The sequence below is a fragment of the Condylura cristata genome, unplaced genomic scaffold (genome assembly GCF_000260355.1).
Source record: "Condylura cristata isolate star-nosed mole 26May11 unplaced genomic scaffold, ConCri1.0 scaffold00023, whole genome shotgun sequence".
Lineage (NCBI taxonomy): Eukaryota > Metazoa > Chordata > Mammalia > Eulipotyphla > Talpidae > Condylura > Condylura cristata.
The window spans coordinates 7581571-7601217 of record NW_004567124.1 but is presented as its reverse complement, the minus strand read 5'-3'; the positions used below and the strand labels follow the sequence as shown (position 1 = coordinate 7601217).

Below are 19647 nucleotides of genomic sequence, written 5' to 3'. Positions count from 1 at the left end.
AAAGCATAGACTACCTTTTTATTTTAATTTTTAGAAGGAAGTCTATTGATAAAACTTTTCTTAACTTTGCCTTTATAATATACCACTTAGGAACTTTATAATGTTTTGATGCTATTTGAAAGTCAAAATTTTTATGTCTATATTTTAGACACCAGCTTAAATGTGGTTTTGTCTTTAATTGTGTATCTATCTGGGTAACCATATTAAAAAGCTGTATTTCGGGCCCTCCCTGGTGGCGCAGCGGGTTAGAGCACAGCACAAAGAAGCTTAAGCCGCTTCCTCATGGGTTCGATCCCTGCCTGCCCTGGAGGTGACCACATGGCGAGGCAGACCTCTCCTGACCCGCCCGCTGCTCCCCTCAGCAGTGTGCTTCGTTGATCTGCCTGTTCTGTACCCCACTCTGTCTCTGGTGAATCCTCTCACCCTCTGCATCTCTGGCTTGTACCCCAGTTCTGTACGAATAAATAAATAAATCTAAAAAAAAAAAAAAGCTGTATTTCATCATAAATTCCTTTTCTATGAAACAGTGGGAGAAGTTGAGGTCTTACAAAGTTGAATTGTCCTATTTCTTACAGGTATTACAGCTTTCAGTGATAGTAATGACTCAGTATTCCATAGTTTTATGTGCTGCTTCTAGATTCAGTTTTACCTTTTTCTCGATTAGTTTTACCTTTTTTAAATAAATATAAACAGAAAACAGCTAGAAAACAAAAAAACCACTGTAATCTAGAAATAGTTTTCATTCACATTTTGGAGAGTTTATATCTTTTTCCTGTGCAAATTAATATATAGTTAGGTCATAATGTATATTTGTGTTTTTCTTCTTTTCATTTATTACAAGTTAATCATCCTCCCCCCATTTTATTAAGCCTTATATGTCATATGACATTATAGTAGTTTTAAGGTGTATAGTGATTTGGCATATATATGTATGTGTGTGTGTGATTCCCACAGTACCTTAGTTAACACCCATCACCTCACATAGGTATAACTTTCCTTTTAGTTTCTTATGACAACTTTTTTTTTAAGATTTATTTATTTATTCATACAGAACTGGGATACAGGCCAGAGATGCGGAGGGTGAGAGGACCCACCAGAGAGAGAGGGGAGCAGAACAGGCAGATGGACGAAGTACACTGCTAAGGGGAGCAGCGGGCGGGTCAGGAGAGGTCTGCCGCACCATGTGGTCACCTCTGGGGCAGGCACGGATCAAACTCATGCGAACTCATGAGGAAGTGGCTTTAGCTTCTTAATGCTGAGCTTTAACCCCTATACTACCAGGGAGGGCTTCTTATGACAACTTTTAAGGTCTAGTCTCTTAGCAACTTAAAAATACACAATACATTATTATTAACTGTAGTCACCATGCTGTACATTACATCTTCAGCACTTACTTACTTTATAACAACCACTTTTACCCATTTCCCTTACCTGCTGTTCTTCACCTCTGCATTCACCCATCTGTTCTTTGTTCAGTCTTTTTAGATACCACCTGTAAGTGAAATATATTATACAATATTTATCTTTCTTTGTCTGAATTATTTCACTTAGTATAGTGCCTTCAGGGCTGTCCATGTTGTTGCAAATGGCAGAATTCCATTTATTTTGTATATATACCACATTTTCTTTATTCATCTGTCAGTGGACACTTAGATTATTTCTGCATCTTGTCCATTCTAAATAGTGCTGCTGTGAAAATAGGGACATAGGTATCTCCTTTTCTTCTTATCTATTAGAATTTTCTATGTCTAACAGTGCCCAAACTTGTAATACCTTATATTTAAATAGAACTTTTACAATTTTCAAAGCAGTGAGTGTATGAAAAAGATGAGACCAATGTTATTGCCTTCTTGGACAAATGAGGACAGGCAAAGGAATAGTAGCTTAGTCTGAACTAAAACTAGTTTGAAACAGGGTAGAGTTCAAGTTTTCAAAGTATTCTTTCACTCTTAAGGTGTAAATGCTCTACTTGACTTTTGAGGTGAATTATTTCTCTACTTTTCTAAAAGAAAATTTATTTCAACATTTAATAATCATTTCTACCTCAGTTTTTGCACGATTAGCTGTGATCTACCTTTTTCTTTTTCCTTTTGTTCCCTCTTAAAAACCAGACTTTCTTGCTTTGGCTTCTAATTTTTTTCATATACAATGTGTGTAGTTCCATTACAGAAAATGCATGTAACATTTGAAGACCTAGAGCACCTAGATCTTCTGTATCTGTTCTTCTCATTCATTTCTCTGTAATTCAGGTGTCTTTCTTTTCCAAAGAAAACTAAACTACCTGACTTCTGCTATTGTGAGAAAACCAAGATGTTTACATTTCTCTTATCTTGTTGAGATCTATGTTATTCAGATTTTCTACTGATGAGCAGGAGCAGTGGCATCTAGCCCCAAGTCCTTAATCTCTCAGAAATAAAGTGGGTGGTTCTACCATATATGTGAAGCCATTTTCCAGTAATCCTATAGATTATTAGGTGTAGAGGGATGAAATATATTGGTTGATTCCTCATTTATTGAGCACCCATATATCTGGCCCTCTTCCAATTCATCTTTGAAAAGTAAGGATAGAAGAGATTCACAACTCTTTACCATTATAACAATGGTTTAACAGGGTATAGCATCAAAATACTTTATTTCATTTGTTGGGAACTAAAAAACAAATATCTTGTAACTGTTGAGAGTAAGGACTCCTGAATGTATTCTGTTATTCTACTTAAAACTCCTGTCTCACCTCTTGCTCTCCTCAGCAGTGTATTTCAGTAGATCTGCCTGTTCTGCTCCCCACTCTATCTCTGATGAACTCCCCTGCACTTCTGGGTTGTACCCCAGTTCTTGTATATATAAATAAATAAACTTAAAAAAAAAAAAAGCAAACTAGTTGCTTAATTTTTCTACAAAGATCATAATAACCCTTTTAAAAGACTTAGAGGCTATAAATGAATGCCCCTGAAAATTAAAAAGTAACGACAAACATTTTCATTCTTACATTCTATCAAATAATAATTGTAAAAGTGCCATACTTTTTAAAAAAAAGATCTCATTTATTTATGCATACAAGAGCTGGGGTGTAGGCCAGAGGTACCAAGGGGTGAGATGATTCAGCAGAGAAAGAGTGGGAAACAGAACAGGAGGAATGACTGAAATACACTGCTGAGGGAAGCAGTGTGCGAGACAGGAGAGGTCTGCTGTGCCATGTGGGCTAGCTCCGGGCTGGGGTTGGAACTCATGGGACTTCCCTTAACTTAATAGTGCTGAGACTTAACCCCTTGTGCCACCAGGAAGCTGCAGAGGTGGCATTCTTAGGGAGTTAAGTTTAGATGAATATTTTTCTGTTGAGAACACCACATCCTCCAGGAATGTTAGCCTCAGTTCAATTGACTCAAGCATTAATTTCAAAAGCAGGGTTTCCATTTTTGTGGATGCTGGATTTTGGAAATTCCAGGGCTATTGAAATCCCCAAATCTCAGTTAAAGAGATCAGGGTGGGGATTAGGCAGGAGCTCAGCGAGGTGGACTGTCTTTGTTCTATGATTAGAGAAACTAACAGAGTTCATACTCAAGTGAAGGGTATTATTGGAGAAATGTTTTTTCCCAAAACTGTTACAGGGTAGCCCAGAGTGGACTTGGACTGCCTGTCTGTGGGGCCTCACCTGTGCGCTCAAAATTCAGTTAAACTGCCGGTACACACAAAAGGGTCAATAACTGGTTTATTTACACAAAGGGTGAAGAAAAGGAAACAACCCAGGGAAAGAGAGAGAGATACAAAGTAGCTGGAATACTTTACCAGCACCAACTTGGAGCTCTAGTCCCAAACTGAGGCTGCTAGCCCCAGTCACAATGTCTGAGAGCAGTTGCTCCAGAGAGAGAACCGTTATCTCTCCAGAGTGACAGTTGGAAAACCGCTCCCTATTTGTCCCCAAAGTCCCAGAATTCCTGCTTAGCTCCACCCTTAGGTCCTCGCAGTTCTCTCCCTGGTACTGCTGGGAGTTGTAGTTTTCCAGTCACTGGAGTAGTGAGTGGAATCCAGAAAGCTGGAGTAGGGGTGGAGTCCACAAGACTCTGCAGAGTTCTTTTAGGACATCCTTCCTCCAAACAAAAGTAACCATCTTGGTGAGGGGTCATTTGTGCATCTCTTGACTCACCTGGATAATTTGCCATAAGGTCTGTTGTTATGATATCTGCCATGAAGTCAGAATTTGGATATTTCTTACAAATTTTTATTTGTTTAAGGGTGGAGGGCAGAAGTTGGTACACTCCTCACAGAGGGCGACTTTGGATTGCAGCCACAGCGAAAAGACCATCCCCTCAAGAAGTCTCAGAACTCCAGGCTACATATCATCTTCTTCGTGGGAAAGGTAGCACCTACATTCTCCTTTCAGCCTTACTCTCTGGAGCATAGTCACTACATTCATTTTCTGTCACTATGTTCTTCCTTTGGCTTTATATTTATTTCTTTAGCAACAAGTTGGACACCTTTTCAAAGCATTAATTTGCCATTGGTGAAAATAAAAGTAGCTGTCTGGAACATCAAAATCAACCAACGTGCCTTAATTTGTGAAAAAACTCTCCATATTTCTTATTATCAGAGTTGAATGACTAAATTCTAGAATATTCAGATTAGGGAGAACAACCACAAATAAGAATATTTTATGAGAAGTGACCCAAACAGACATCTGCCTTCAAATTTGAATAGATCAAAGTTGGTTGATTTGGGCAGTATATTTTGAGAATCACCCTAAACACATTTAATTTGGACCTTGAAAAACACTTGTAATGTTTGGATGGCATGTTTTTCTCCTCTTATCTAGCTTATATAGTTTTGAAAGTAGAATGAGGAGGTACTATAGGTCTGTAGAACTTTAAAAGTTCTTTAGAACCTTGGTTTCCAAGCTCAAGGAATCACCAGAAATCAAAAGTGTGTCTTTCCTTAAAACACTTTTTTATCTTGGCCATTAATGATTTACTTATTTTAAATTTATTTGGACATTTTTATGTTTATAGTTTTTGTTAAATTTTGTGATTTTTTTTGACATCTGTAAATTGTTTCTAAAATCTGTCACTACTAAAGTCCAGTCTGATCCAGTTGAGTATTGTGGAATTCATTATCTGGGTTGAACTTTGATGGCTCTTTGTGGGTAGTTTTCCCACTTTAGGAAGTGGACAGTTGGACCAAGCCAGACAACCGTTCACTAAATTGTTTGTTAAAATACAAACAGTTGTACCAAATAAAAGCCCCATTGTTTTCCTGTGTCTACAAATAGATAATAAAGTTATTTGTTCAGAATTATATATTGATGAGTTCTAGTTTTACACAGGAAATTTTTCCAATCCTTTTGTTACTCTTTCTTCAGACGTGGAATTTCCCAATGACTATCCTTCAGGGTGTCTTCTGGGCTGTGTGGATCTGATTGACTGCTTGTCCCAGAATCAATTTAAGGAGCAGGTGAGTAAAGAATATTTCTCTTGGACAGATACTCGATTTACCACCAAAATTCACCTGTACATCCTAAAAAACAATATTCTGAAAATAGTAAGATGATGGCAACTGATTTAGACATCTAAGGAGAATTAAAAGATTCTTACTAGGGCCTCTCAGGTGGCACAGGGGTTAAGTCACAGCACTATGAAGCTCCCCTCAGCCACTGGTGCTCCATCCCTGGCTACGAAGCCAGCTCATATAGCACAGCGGACTTCTCCTGCCTTCCCTAATTCCCCCTTCAGCATTTTAGTGAATCTTCCTGTATTTTAGTGAATCTTCCTGTTCTTCTCTCCACTAGGTCTCTGGTGAATCCTTGCATCTCCTTTCCCCCATCTCTGGTCTATACTCCAGTTCTTGTATGCATAAATTAAAAAAATCCTTTAAAAATTCCATATTAAAAAATATGGAAATAATCAGGGAGAGAGATGACCAGGTAGGTCAGAAACAGAAAAAATGGTGATGCTTTGGTTTCTGGTCATTGGGGACTGGTATATATACATTTCTACATAAAAAGCTACTGACACAATCCAGTTAAAAAGTATAGGATTCTCATGCCTTAATAAAATTTTCTGCTTTTGGTGAAAAAACCCTTCATTGTCCCATGAATTCTTTTCTTTAGGCAATGGGATCATAGGATTTGTTATTCATGGACATTTGGTTCAGGACAGAAATTTTGTGATAGGCAACTGTGTTTGAACTCTTGATTGTACTATATAAAATTTGGGGGAGGAGGGTATGTTTACATAACTAAACTACATTTTTGAACAGCAGAGGGAGCTGGAGGACTTTAACTTAATTAAGAAACTCAAATTTACTGCCTTCATGTTTACAATCAGACTAGCAGAAATCTATTCTTGAAACCTGAAATGTCTTATCAAATTGTGTGCATGTCCCATTCTTAGAGCAGTTTCTTTAGGTAGTAGAACTTCTGCAATTGTGTTTAAGAAGATGTATTTAAACTTTAATGTTCTCAATACTTTGTTTTCCAGACTTACTTGCTTTGCAATACTGCTATTACTGTCTGTGTTTTTATTATTAGATTTATTTTATTCTTTATACCTGCAAAAGCTGGGGCATAGACCAGAGGTGCAGGGAGAGAGAGGATTCACCAGATACAGAACAGGTGACTATTAAAACACACTGCTGGGCTCTCCCTGGTGGTACAGTGGGTTAAAGTGAAGCAGTATGAAGCTATCTGTAGCCACTGCAGCATGAGTTTGATCCCTGGCCAGAAAGATGACCCACCGGTGTGGCAGACCTTTCCTGACTGCCTGCTGCTCCCCTCAGCAGCAGTGTATTTTGATTGATCTGCCTATTTTGCTCCCCATTCTGTCTCTGGTAAATCCTCTTAGCTCCTGCACCTCTGACCTACACCCCAGTTCTTGTATGCATAAATAATTTTTTTTAATGAAATGCACTGCTGAGGGGGAGCAGTGGGTGAGACAGGAGAGGTCTGCTATGCCATTTGGGTCAGCTTCCTGGCCAGGGATTGAACTTGTGCTGCAGTGGCAATAGCTGCACAGTGCTGAGACCCTTTGTGCCACCAGAGAAGCCCTATTTTTTAAAAAACATTTTTTATGTAGGCATACAAGAACTGGGGTACAGGCCAAAGGTGCGGTAGGGCAAAGGATTCGCTAGAGACAGAGTGGGGAGCAGAACAGGCAGATCTACAGAAATACATTGGTGAGGGAGGGGAGCAATGGGTGAGACAGGGGAAGTTTGCCTTCACAGCCCTTTTCTGATTACTTTTATGTTGTATGCATTTTGGTGTAAGTTTTGTTTGTTTGATTAGCAAAAGTTTTGACTTAGCCTTTTGTTCTGTTCTCAGTATGTGAACTAGACCTAGGTAAAACTATTGACATAAAGATTCTTTGTCTTCCATATCCCAAACCCATTTTATTATCTTATAGGCCTTTTGCCTATTTTTCCAGTGTCTTTCCTTTTCACTTAGTCTGAAAGTAATTATAAAAATTCCTTCCATTGGTGAATCTCCCTAGTGGTGCAAGGGGTTAAGTCTCAGCACTATGACGCTCTCAGCAGTCCTGCAGCATGAGTTCAATCCCTGGCCAGGGAGCTGACCCACATGGCACAGCAGACCTCTCCTATCTCTCCCACTGCTCTCCTCAGCAGTGTATTTCAGTGGATCTGCCTGTTCTGCTCCCCACTCTGTCTCTGGTGAATCCTCTCACCCCTTCTCCTGTATTTCTGCCCCACACCCCAGCTTTTTAATACATAAATAAATAAATTGGGGGGAAAATTCCTTACACTAGTATAAGCTTTACAATTTTGGAAGCTCTTATAATTGTTAACAACTGAGTGTAATTTAATTTATTGTATTCTTTGTCCTTTTCTGTGTATGAATGTATCCAGAACTGATTTTAATGCTATTTGAGGACTTTTTATTAAGGAAGGATCTTCCCTTTTGGCTTCCCTTTGAGCAGTGTCTCAAGCAGCTGATCTACCTGTTTCTGATTGTACTCAGTTTCTATGATGTGAGAAATGTGATTGCTTAGTCTATGTGACCAAAATTTTTATTTGTACAAGAATGAGTTGAGAGTTTAGGAATGATAACTCTAGCATTTCCTAAACTATTCCATGGCATTGTTGTTTACTGAAAGAAAAAAAAAGGGTTAATTGAGATACATTTGGAAAGAATTTGGATTAAAAAATTTGTTTTGCAGAGCTCCTAGGGTGCTTTATATACTAGTTTGCATTATGACTCTGACATATTTGGTGAAAATAACGTGAGTGTCCCCCAGGTTTTTTTTTATATACAGAAGAACTGGGGTATAGGCCAGAGATGCAGGGGAGTAACAGAGTGGGGAGCAGAATGGATGATTTACTGAAACATACTGCTAATAGGAACAGTGGATAAGAGAGGAGAGTTCTGCTTTGCCATATGTGGGTCAGCTCCCTGGCTGGGGATGCTCAGGCCCTAGTGGTGATAACACTGAGACTTAACCCCTAGGCCACCAGGAAGCACCCCCCCCCCAATTTTTTGACTATAAAATTTCCCCTCCTTCCTCCACATACTACCTAGTTACATACTTCAAAGCTGGTATGTTGTGGCATACTCTAGGAAGTACTAATGTGGGTATGTTTGATTTTCCTTTATCTTTGTAGGTCAGCTCACTGAGGGAGAACATTCAGAAAACTGTTTCCTGACCTATGTCTTCTTTCTGTATCTCCACATACATTTTTCATAACCCAGCTGAACTGCATTTTCTTTGAAAATCTGTGCAGATCTAGTAATTTTTATTTCAACAGAAATTAATCTTCTATGTGATTTGGACCACATTTTACTTCTCTATCCTGTTCCTAAATTTCCTTTGCCAAAGAAACTCAATAATTTACTTTCTGACATCACATTCTTGGCCTTTCTTTGATTAGTTAAAATATACTAAACCCTTACTATTTTTAATGTAAAGTGTCATTTATTTTCTTTAAAAAAAATGAACAAAAATTTTTCTTAGTGATTGTTAAAAATTAAGTATACTACATAAGTGACTTTTAAACTATATGCTTAAAATATTTTCCCCTGAGCTAACAACTTGTCTTTCTTTTATCTTCTAAGTTTAGTATGTCTGGCTTGGTTGATTTGTGCCAGAAAAATATCCCACTAAACTCTCAACCCCCCTGAGTAGCATGATAGGGGATCTATCTAGACAAGATAGCGATGATTAAGAAAAGGCTGTGAGCTCAACTCTTGGGAAAAAGGTAGATGAGAGCCATCTAGTTAACACTCCTCCTGTATTCCCCTGGAAGGAGCCCATGCTGTTTGCCTGCCTTTTATCTGCCAGCAGCAGATGTAAGCTCTCAAAAACAGCAGGGAGGATGTTGACTGTAACAATGCATCAGGCTGTGGTTTGTAACCTCAATAGTAAGGCAGTTAAAACTTTTTTTTAACAAAGACATTTTGATTGCCAAATCCATAACCATTAGCAGCTGTGGTTTCAACAGTTCTCTAGACTTAACAAGTTTTCAAACAAAAAGTTGAGTTGGTGGCTTTTGTTTCTAGTGTCTGTGTTGTATTTGTGCTATTTATATCCCTGCCTTCAATAGAAAATCTGATTTGCCTGAAATCTCCAAGGTCATTGATAAGTCTGTTTCTTCTGAAATGAACCATTTCTCTCCTGCCAGCTTACTGATCCTTTAGTCCATTTGACCTTATGATTTTTGTAAAAGCCTGGATCCTGTCCTTATGGAATTATGGTGAAACACGTCTGCTGGGTGGCTATATTGACATCAGCACTAGAATTGCAATCTTTCCCTGGGAAAGAGAGTAGTATAACTTATCCTTTCTTCTATAAGAGTGTCTATGGAGACCTTCAGGAAGATTGCATATATCACTTCATTTGCATTAATCATAAGCTTTTATCACCAATGAACAGTATAAGTCTGAGAAATGAGAAATTAGGGAATGAATAAGCAATATTCAAGTTAGCCATTGTCCTTGAAAAATTCAGGGCCCCCAAATTCTTAAAGATGTGAAGATGTCCTCTCTATTTCACTGAGAAGAATCTGCCAATCCCTATACCTAAAATGGAAGTTTTTAAGGGATCATTAGGTCTGTATTTGAGACCCAGCAAAGAGGGGAACCATATCTACAACAACGAGTCTATTCCTAGGCAGTTGTTTAAAAATCACAGCTCACTTGAGACAGGAAATGTATTTTCAGACTTCTAATGAAGACTAGAGCATTTGTTAGACTTTCTAGATCAGAACAGACTATCTTTAGAGTTGTTGGTAACCTGACTATCGAGTTCTCACTTGATGATTTAAAAAAGACAGTATTTTTTAATAATCCAAAAGAGGGGTCTCCCTGGTGGCACAAGGTGTTAAGTCACAGCACTATGAAGCTATTGGCAGCCACTTCAGCAAGAGTTTGATCCCCAGGCAGGGAGCTAACCCACATGGCACAGCATGTGCCTATCTCTCCTGTTGCTCCCCTCAGCAGGGTATTTCAGTCAGCCTGCCTGTTCTGTTCCCCACTGTCTCTGGTGGGTCCTCTTACCCCCTGCATCTCTGGCCTGTATTCTTGTATGCATAAATAAACAAATCTTTAAATAATAATCCAAAAGAGTTTTATGCTTTGTGTTGTACTTATCCTGAAGAGAGGAGGAAAATACTGCCAGTTTTTTGTAAACTTTTTAGTGTTTAGCTCTTCACCCGAAAACACATGTGATTCTTTTTTTCTGTGTATTTTTTCATTAAGAAATACTTAAGTGACTACTATATATGCCATGCTATTTTAGACACTAAGGATAAGGAAAGGATGGATCAGCCAGTGGTTCTGTCCTCAGGCTGTTTGCAAGACCATTAGGTAAGATGTATAAACAATCAAATATAAAATACAAAGCAAAGATAACTGTCTTAAAAGAAGTAAAGACTTGGGCCCTCCCTGGTGGCGCAGCGGGTTGAGGCACAGCACTGAGAATCTAAAGCCGCTTCCTCAAGAGTTCGGTTCCCGCCTGCCCCGGAGGTGACCACATGGCGTGTCAGACCTCTCCTGACCCGCCCGCTGCTCCCCTCAGCAGTGTATTTCGTTGATCTGCCTGTTCTGCACTCCACTCTGTCTCTGGTGAATTCTCTCACCCTCCACATCTCTGGCCTGTATCCCAGTTCTGTATGCACAAATAAAATCTTTAAAAAAAAAAAAAAAAAAAAGAAAAGACTTTCCCCCAAGAAATTTGAGGGGAAATTGCTTCCAATTAGGAGGGAACCTCAAAGATTTTATTAAAAAGATGGCTTTTATATTAGTCTTGAGGGATAGTGATTTAAAAACCCTATCACTTTTTGATGTTATTAATGTGTACTTATTTTTTGGTAAAGATTTATTTATTTATGTATACAAGAATGGGGGTATAGGCCAGATGTACAGAGGGTGAGAGGACTCACCAAAGACAGTGGGGAGCAGAACAGGCAGATCTACTGAAATACAGCAGTGGGTGCGATAGGAGAGGTCTGCTGCACCTTGTGGGTCAGCTCCCTGGTTCAAGATCGAACTCCTGCCACAGCAGCTGGCAATAGCTTGATACTTGATAGTGCTGAGACTTTAATCCCTGCGCCACCAGGGAGGCCCATACTTATTATGTATATCATTTTCTAATGCTCACAACTCCATACAAGATAGAATTACTTGTGTGTGTGTGTGTGTGTGTGTGTGTGTGTGTGTGTGTATGCATGCATGCATGCAAGGACTGGAGTACAGGCTAGGGGTGTGGGGTGGGGGTGGGGGGTGAGAGGATTCACCAGAGACAGCGGAACAGGGGACTGGAAGCACACTGCCGAGAGGAGCAGCAGGCAGGACAGGAAGAGGTCTGCTGCTCTATGTGGGTCATCTCACTGGCTGGGGATTGAACTCATGCTGCAGTGGCTGCCGATAGCCTCATAGTGCTGCTCCTCTTTTAGAGACAAGCTAACATAAGACCCAGAATTAAAGTAACTTGCATATTATCAGTCAGTAAATGGTAGAATTAGGATTGCTATTCAAATTTCCCTACTTAGTTGATAGAAAAGAAGTAGTGTGCAGTGGGAAGTTATGGGCCCTAACGGGAGTAATAGCAAACCAATTTGTTTAGAAAAAAGTATGGTTGAAAAGAAATAAGCTGCAAACAGGAATAGAAAAGTATATTATGGTTACATGGAGGATAGCTTACTGAGGTAAAACTTTTTTTTGTAATCTGTTGTGGAGTAGGGAAAAGGTATTCTGAAGGTGGTCAGAGCCCTGAGGAAAAGGAATCTGGTAATAATGTGGAAGGTGGATCACTGTGTGACTTCAAGATCATCTTCTATGCATAGGTAACTAGAAGGTCCACAATGTGTGCATTGCCAGTCCCTCATTCTGTTCACCTGGAGCAGATATGCACTGTCTCTGTAACACTGAGCTGGAATCCCTGACTCTGATACCCTGCACATGATTGGTGCTGGTACTGCTGCCTGGGAGTTTTATTCCACTAGAGCCAGCTGGCATGATCTTTATCCAATCCCACTAAAATATACAGTAATCTGGTCAAAGTGATGTGATTAGTGTGTTTTTTTGATGTGAAAATTCTATGATCCTTTTACTAGAGTGGAGCTTGAGGTTTGGTTATCCAGTGTACACCTTGAATTGCTTTAGAGGGAAATGTAAATGAGAACTATTTATTACAGAACACAGATGCTTTCAGGATATGCTTCTTTGGCTCATTTTTGCTTATGGCCTTTTTATCAGACTCATTTCCTTCTCTCTTTTTGAGTACTATCACCTCAGTCTTTTTGGAGCTGGTTTTCAACTTAATAGATTTCAGAACCTGATTTCATGTCCTCTCTAGTTCCCCAAAGGTCAAATCAAGAAAATTTAACAGCAAATGTAAGTTCTTTGTCAATGAGTTCCTTCTTGATTGCTTTAGCTGTTAGCCTTTAGGAGACAGGTGTAAGATTTAAGGTCATCTGGGGATTCTTTGTGACATCATTTAGGAGTTACTGATCATTTCAGTACACAGACTAAAGGGAAGCTTGCACAGTTGGTGAAATGCCCACTTTGGCTCTGAATCAGTGGTGGTTGCCAAAAAATACTAAACTTTTCTCTTATGAAAATTACAAAAAAAAAGTTTTTAGATGACTGGTGAACAATTTCTCTCTCTGGAGAGAAGAAAATGGCTATTTAGTAGTAATTACCGATATGTTAGACAACTATGAAATTTATGAGGCGTGAATGAAGAGTAAGCCCACCTTCCCCACTTGTCAGACTGAAAACTAGGTGATAGGAGTCATGTTGTTATAGGTAGGAACAGCAGCAACTTCTTGAATAGTCTTACTAAATCTGAATGGTTGCTTTTGAGTTGCATATCCTAACCTGTTTTTTGTGCTTTCATTGACCCTTAATCTAGTATCTTCTCTAAATTAGATAATATGGCATCCGGAGTTTATCTACATTCTTCACAAACATGAGCTTCCCTTCTCTTAATGCACTTTCTCTAGGTCCAGATGCACTTTGGTCTTTCAACTCGCAGGCCCAAATCCCTTTCTTTTAGGTCTCTGACTTGTTAGTGTAGTTCTCAGGCCTTCCGTACAGAGATTAAGCTTTTTTTGGAAGTGCTAACTTTGCTTTAATGTATTTTACCAGGCAGTCTCCCAATACATACGTTTTACTTTTCTTTATTCCTTGCAGGCTGCCTTGCTTTTCACCTGTTCCTTTTAAGCCCCTGAAGTACAACAAAGAAGCTTGGGGAAAGAGATATTCATGTGAAACTTGGATAACTTCTATTGGGAAAGTTAATTTTTTTTTTTTATAGATTTGTTTATTTGTGCATACAGAACTGGGGTATAGGCCAGAGGCTCTGGGCAGCAAGAGGCTTCACCAGAGACAGAGTGGGGAGCAGAACAGGCATATGGACGAAGTACACTGCTGAGGGGAGCAGCGGGCGGGTCAGGAGAGGTCTGCCACGCTATGTGGTCACCTCCGGGGCAGGCGGGGATTGAACTCATGCGGAAGTGGCTTTAGCTTCTTAGTGCTGTGCTTTAACCCGCTGTGCCACCAGGGAGGGCCAGGGAAAGTTGATTTTAATGTTTATTGTGAGACATGTATGGGTCCAGGAACCTCTTGTTCTGTAATTTTATTTACTCATCATTTTTGCAGTTCTCATTATTTGACATTTGCTTATTTTGTTACAGCTTTTATTAAACATAGGGCCTCATTGGCTACTTGCTGCAAATACAGAATAAGTTTTAATTTAGCTTGAGGGATAACATATATAATGTAACCCTTGCTTTTTTTTTTAGATTTATTTATTTATGCATACAGAGCTAGGGTACAGGCCAGAGATGCAGGGACGGTGAGAGGATTCACCAGAGACAAAGTGGGGAGCAGAACAGGCCAGCTGATGAAGTGCACTGCTGAGGAGAGCAGAGGGCAAGTCAGGAGAGGTCTGCCGTGCCATGTGGGTCACCTCGGGGTGGGGATTGAACTCATGCTGAAGTGGCTTCAGTTTCTCAGTGCTGTGCTTTAACCCGCTGTGCCACCAGGGAGGGCCCTGCAGCCCCTGCTTTTACCCAGAGTTATGGTCTAAAGAGTGTCTAGTTCTCAAGTTGCTTATATTTAACGTGATTAAGATAACCTTCATGTTTATTAAATTGGTAAATTCATCAGTCTTTCATTCAACTATACTCACCATGATTCTAGGTGCTGTGGAGTAGCCAAACATAAAAGTCCTTACCGTCGTGGAATTTTCATGTTAGTAAGAAGAGGATATATGTGTGTGTGTATGTGTGTATATATATATATATATATATATATATATATATCAGAACTTGTAAATATTATAGGAAAAATAAGGAAGGAGAGAGTTCCAGATTGTTGGGCCTCCCTGATGGTATAAGGGGTTGAGTCTCAGCACAATGAAGCTATTCACAGGCACTGCAGCATGAGTTCCATCCTAGCCAGGGAGCTGACCCACATGGTACAGCAGACTCTCCTGTCTCACCCACTGCTTCCAACAGCAGTGTATTTCAGTAGATCTGCCTGTTCTGCTCCCCACTGTCTGGCCTTCACCCCAGTTCTTGTATGCATAAGTAAATAAAAATAAATCTTCTTTTAAAAAAAGTGGTGAGGGCCCTCCCTGGTGGCGCAGCAGGTTAAAGCTCAGCACTAAGAAGCTACAGCCACTTCCACATGAGTTCCATCCCCACCCACCAGAGGTCATCCCACATTGGTGCAGCAGACCTCTCCTGACCTGCCCACTGCTCCCCTCAGCAGTGTACTTCGACAGTCTGCCTATTCTGCTCCCCACTCAGTCTCTAGTGAATCCTCTTATCACCCCTGCACCTCTGGCCTGTACCCCAGTTATGTTATATATACAGAACTGGGGTACAGGCCGGAGATGCGGAGGGTGAGAGAATTCACCAGGGACAGAGTGGGGAGCAGAACAGGCAGATCGATGAAGTACACTGCTGAGGGGAGCAGCGGGCGGGTCAGGAGAGGTCTGCCGGGCCATGTGGATCTCCTCAGGGCAGGCAGGGATCGAACTCATGCGGAAGTGGCTTAAGTTTCTTAGTGCAGTGCTTTAACCGGCTGCGCCACCAGGGAGGGCCAAATAAATAAATCTTCAAAAAAAAAAAAGTGGTGAGATACTTGATATATTTTTTTAAATTTTTATTTATACAAAAGTTTATTTTTACATCATTTTGTACATTTTTTTTCCATCTCAATTATAATCCCTGCGGGTTTCCCATCACCAAGTCACCAAGTCATGTGCCATCACCATAATCCCGTGCGTTTCCCTCCCCCCACCCCGTGAGTTACTTGATATTTTGAGGCTAGAGTTGGCAGAATTTCCCAGTGGGTTGGTTGTGGGCTTTCAGACCTGAATAATTGAAAGGATGGAATAGTGATTGATTAATTTATTTTAAAAGGGATTCAGAGAGGACCAGGTGTTAAAGGATATCCAGGACTTTAATGTATTTAATTTTACATAACATAAAACTTAATATTAAGTGTAGAAATCAGTAGCATTAAGTACATTCACAATGTTGTGTAACCATCACCAGAATTTTTTCATTATCCAAAAGAATAACTGCCTACTCACTAATAATAATTCTTCCTCCTCCTCCCTCACTCCCTGGTAGCCTCTAGTCTATTCTCTGTCTCTCTGAATTTGTCCATTTTAGTATCCCATGTAAGTAGAATAATACAATTTTGGTTCTCTTGTATCTAATTTATTTCACCAAGCATAATTTTGCAGTTAATCCATGTTGTAGTGTATATCAGAATTTCATTTTAAAGCTGAATAAAATTCCATTGTATATTTATACTATATTTTATGTAGCCTTTCATTGATTTATGGACATTGGATTGTGGATGCTTTTGTGAAACAAGGCTGCTGTAAAAAAAAAAAAAACAACAACAAGAAACTGGTGTACAAGTACCTGCTTGAGTCTCTGTCTTCAAATGTTTGGGTATAGTAGTGGAATTGGTGCCTCATGTGAAAAGCCAGCAAACTGGGGGCCTCCTTGGTGGCTCATGGGTTAAATCTCAGTGCTATCAATCTGTTGTCAGCCACTGCTGCATAAGTTTGATCCCCGATCATGTGGAGCTAACCCACATGGCACTGCAGACCTCTCCTGTCTCGCCAGATTCCCCCCCACCCCCAGAAGTTTATTTCAATTGATCTGCCTGTTTTGTTCTACACTCTGTCTCTGGTGAATCCTCTCACTCACCATATTTCTGGCCTACACCCCAGTTCTTGTATGCATAAATAAATAAAAAGCTTAAAAAGAAAAATGAAAATCCAGCAAATGTTTTTCCATAGTGGCTACATCATTTTACATCCACACTATCAGTGCACAAGGGTTCCAGTTTCTTCACATCCTTGCCAACACCTGTTTTTTGCTTGTTTTGTCTTGTTTTATAATAGCCAGCCTAGTCAGTGTAAAGTAGTATCTCATTTGGGCTTTGATTTGGCTTTTCAGAATTTATTTTTTCATTTTATTAAAGATTTATTGATTTATGCATACAAGAACTGGGGTGTAGGCCAGGGGTGCAGGGGTGGGGGATGTATAAGAGGATTCACCAGACACAGCAGCAGGCGCGACAGAGAGGTTTGCTACTCCATGTGGGTCAACTCCCTGGCCAGCAGGGGAATAAACTTTTGCTGCAGTGGCTAGTAATAGCTTGGCAGCACTGTCTTTTACTCCTGTGCCACGACGGAGGCCCTGCTATTCAGTTTTATTGACATGAGTTTTATTTTAGGTGCACAATATGATATATGTATATATTTCAACATGATTATCACAGTAAACTTAGTTAACATCCATTTTTTAGTAATGCTGTAAATCTAGGACCTTATTTTTTTAAAAGATTTACTTATTTATGTATACAGAACTGGGGTAAAGGCCAGAGGTGCGATTCCCTGGCCGGGGATCGAACTCATGCTGCAGTGGCTGTGATAGCCTCATAGTGCTGTGCTTTAACCTGCTGCCACCAGGGGGGCCCTGTAGGACTTTATTTTTTAACTCTGAGTCTGATGAAGATCACCAAGATTGTGAATATATAGAGAGAAGAGATATAAAGCCTAATTCTTTTTAAATTTTTTTTTTAAAGATTTATTTGTGCATACAGAACTGGGGTACAGGCCAGAGGCTCAGGGGTGGTGAGAGGCTTCACCAGAGACAGAGTGGGGAGCAGAACAGGCAGATCGACGAAGTACACTGCTGAGGGGAGCAGCGGGCGGGTCAGGAGAGGTCTGCCACGCTATGTGGTCACCTCCGGGGCACGCGGGAATCGAACTCATGCGGAAGTAGCCTTAGCTTCTCAGTGCTGTGTTTTAACCCGCTGCGCCACCAGGGAGGGCAATAAAGCCTAATTCTTGGAGCACAAATAACATTTTTTAAAAAGATTTACTTATGCATACACAAACTAGGGAATAGGCCAGAGTTGCGGGTGCTTAAGGATTCATCAGAGACAGAGTGGGGAGCAAAACAGGCAGATCAACTGAAATACACTATTGAGGGGAGCAGCAGGCGAGACAGGAGAGGTCTGCCACGCCATGTAGGTCACTTCCCTGGCCTGGGATCGAATTCATGCTGCAGTCAAGCAGGAAGAGATGAATTCTGTTAAAGTTTACACATATGTCCATTAAGATGAGAGTGGAGACTTACCATTTGATTTAGCAAAAGCGAAGTGAACCTTTAGCAAAAGCGAAATGACCTTTACAAGAGTAGTTCTGATGGAGTGATAGGAGTGAATTCACCTGTTCATAGTGAATACAAGAAAAAAATAGGAGAGTAATATGAGGCAGGGAGTTCAAATACTTTTTTGAATAAATTTTGTTGTAAAAGGAGTCTGAGAAATGGAGCAGTGACTGGAGAACAGTGTAGGACCTGGAGAGGAGTTTTTGTTTTATGACAGACATTATAGAATGTATGTTATTGGGCTTGATACAGTAGAAAGAACATTTACTGCAGAAGAAGAGACAATAACTAAATTAGCTTGTGGTTTGGAAAAGCAGAGCTATGAAGTCCTGTCAATTTTTTAAAAAGATCTATTTATTTATACACATAGAACTGGTATATAGGCCAGAGGTGTGGGGGTGAGGAGATTCACCAGAGACAGAGTGGCGAGCAGAATAGGCAGATTGACTGTTCTACCTGTTCAGTCTGCCTCAGCAGACAAGTACACAGCTGAGGGGAGCAGTGGGCAGGTCAGGAGAGGTCTGCCACACCAGTTGGGTCACCTTCCTGGCAAATTGAACTTGTGCTGTAGTGGCTATGATAGCTTCATAGTGCTGTGCGTTAACCCCTTGTGCCACCAGGAAGGGTCGAAGTCCTGGCAATCTTGTACTTTGCTCAACACTTTCTAATACAAAGAGAAGAATGGTAAACTGAGGAGATGGTTAATTGTGACTGCTGTGGTCTTCTGTAAAGTTAGGTTTAAGATCTTAATGGCAGCCTATGGTTTTATTTTTAAAGATTTATTTATGAACATAGAGGTATGGGGGTGTCAGTGGGGCAAGAAGATTCATCAGAGAGAGTAGGGTAAAGAACAGGCAGATTTTTTTTAAATTTTATAATAGTTTATTTTTACATCATTTTGTGCCTTTTTCCATCTCAGTTGCAATCCCCTTGGGTTTCCCATCACCAAATCACCCATGTGCCATCACCATAGTCCAGTGCATTTCCCTCCCCCCACTGTTTTTGATCCCATTCCCCACTTCACTCCCACAAAATGTCCCTGGTATATAGCTGTTCATCATTATCAACGTTTTCTCACCTCGAACAGGCAGATTTAACTGAAATACACTGCCAAGGGGAGCAGCAGGTGAAACAGGAGAGGTCTGCTGCACTAGCCTCTGATTTTGTTTATACCAAAGCATCTCAGCTTTTCTTTGACCTTGCCTTTTTTTTTTTTTTATATTTTTAAAGATTTATTTATTTATGCATACAGAACTGAAGTACAAGCCAGAGGTACAGAGGCGGTGAGAGGACTCACCAGAGACAAAGTGAGAAGCAGAACAGGCAAATAGATGAAGTACACTGCTGAGGGGAGCAGTGGGCGGGTCAGGAGAGGCCTGCTGCACCATGTGGATCACCTCCACAGCCAGGGATCAACATGCACTGAAGCATTTGCAGCTAGTTTGTGGTGCTGCATCCTAACCTGTTGCGCCACCAGGGCAGGTCTTTTTTTTTTTTTTT

General features: G+C 40.3%; 1 protein-coding gene across 2 annotated transcripts in view; it reads left to right on the top strand.

Annotated features, from left to right (window-relative positions):
- TRIP4 (thyroid hormone receptor interactor 4) overlaps positions 1-19647 on the top strand; it is a 60762-nt gene that overhangs the window by 30000 nt on the left and 11115 nt on the right. The window contains exons 10-12 of one of the 2 annotated variants that reach the window (XM_012728792.1): positions 4230-4354; positions 5351-5442; positions 8602-8671. In XM_012728792.1, the coding sequence (XP_012584246.1) occupies positions 4230-4354; positions 5351-5442; positions 8602-8643 (259 nt within the window). In that variant the 3' untranslated portion in view covers positions 8644-8671. Of the gene's footprint in view, positions 1-4229; positions 4355-5350; positions 5443-8601; positions 8672-19647 lie in introns of those variants that run through there. The other variant, XM_004687684.2, reaches the window with a different exon arrangement.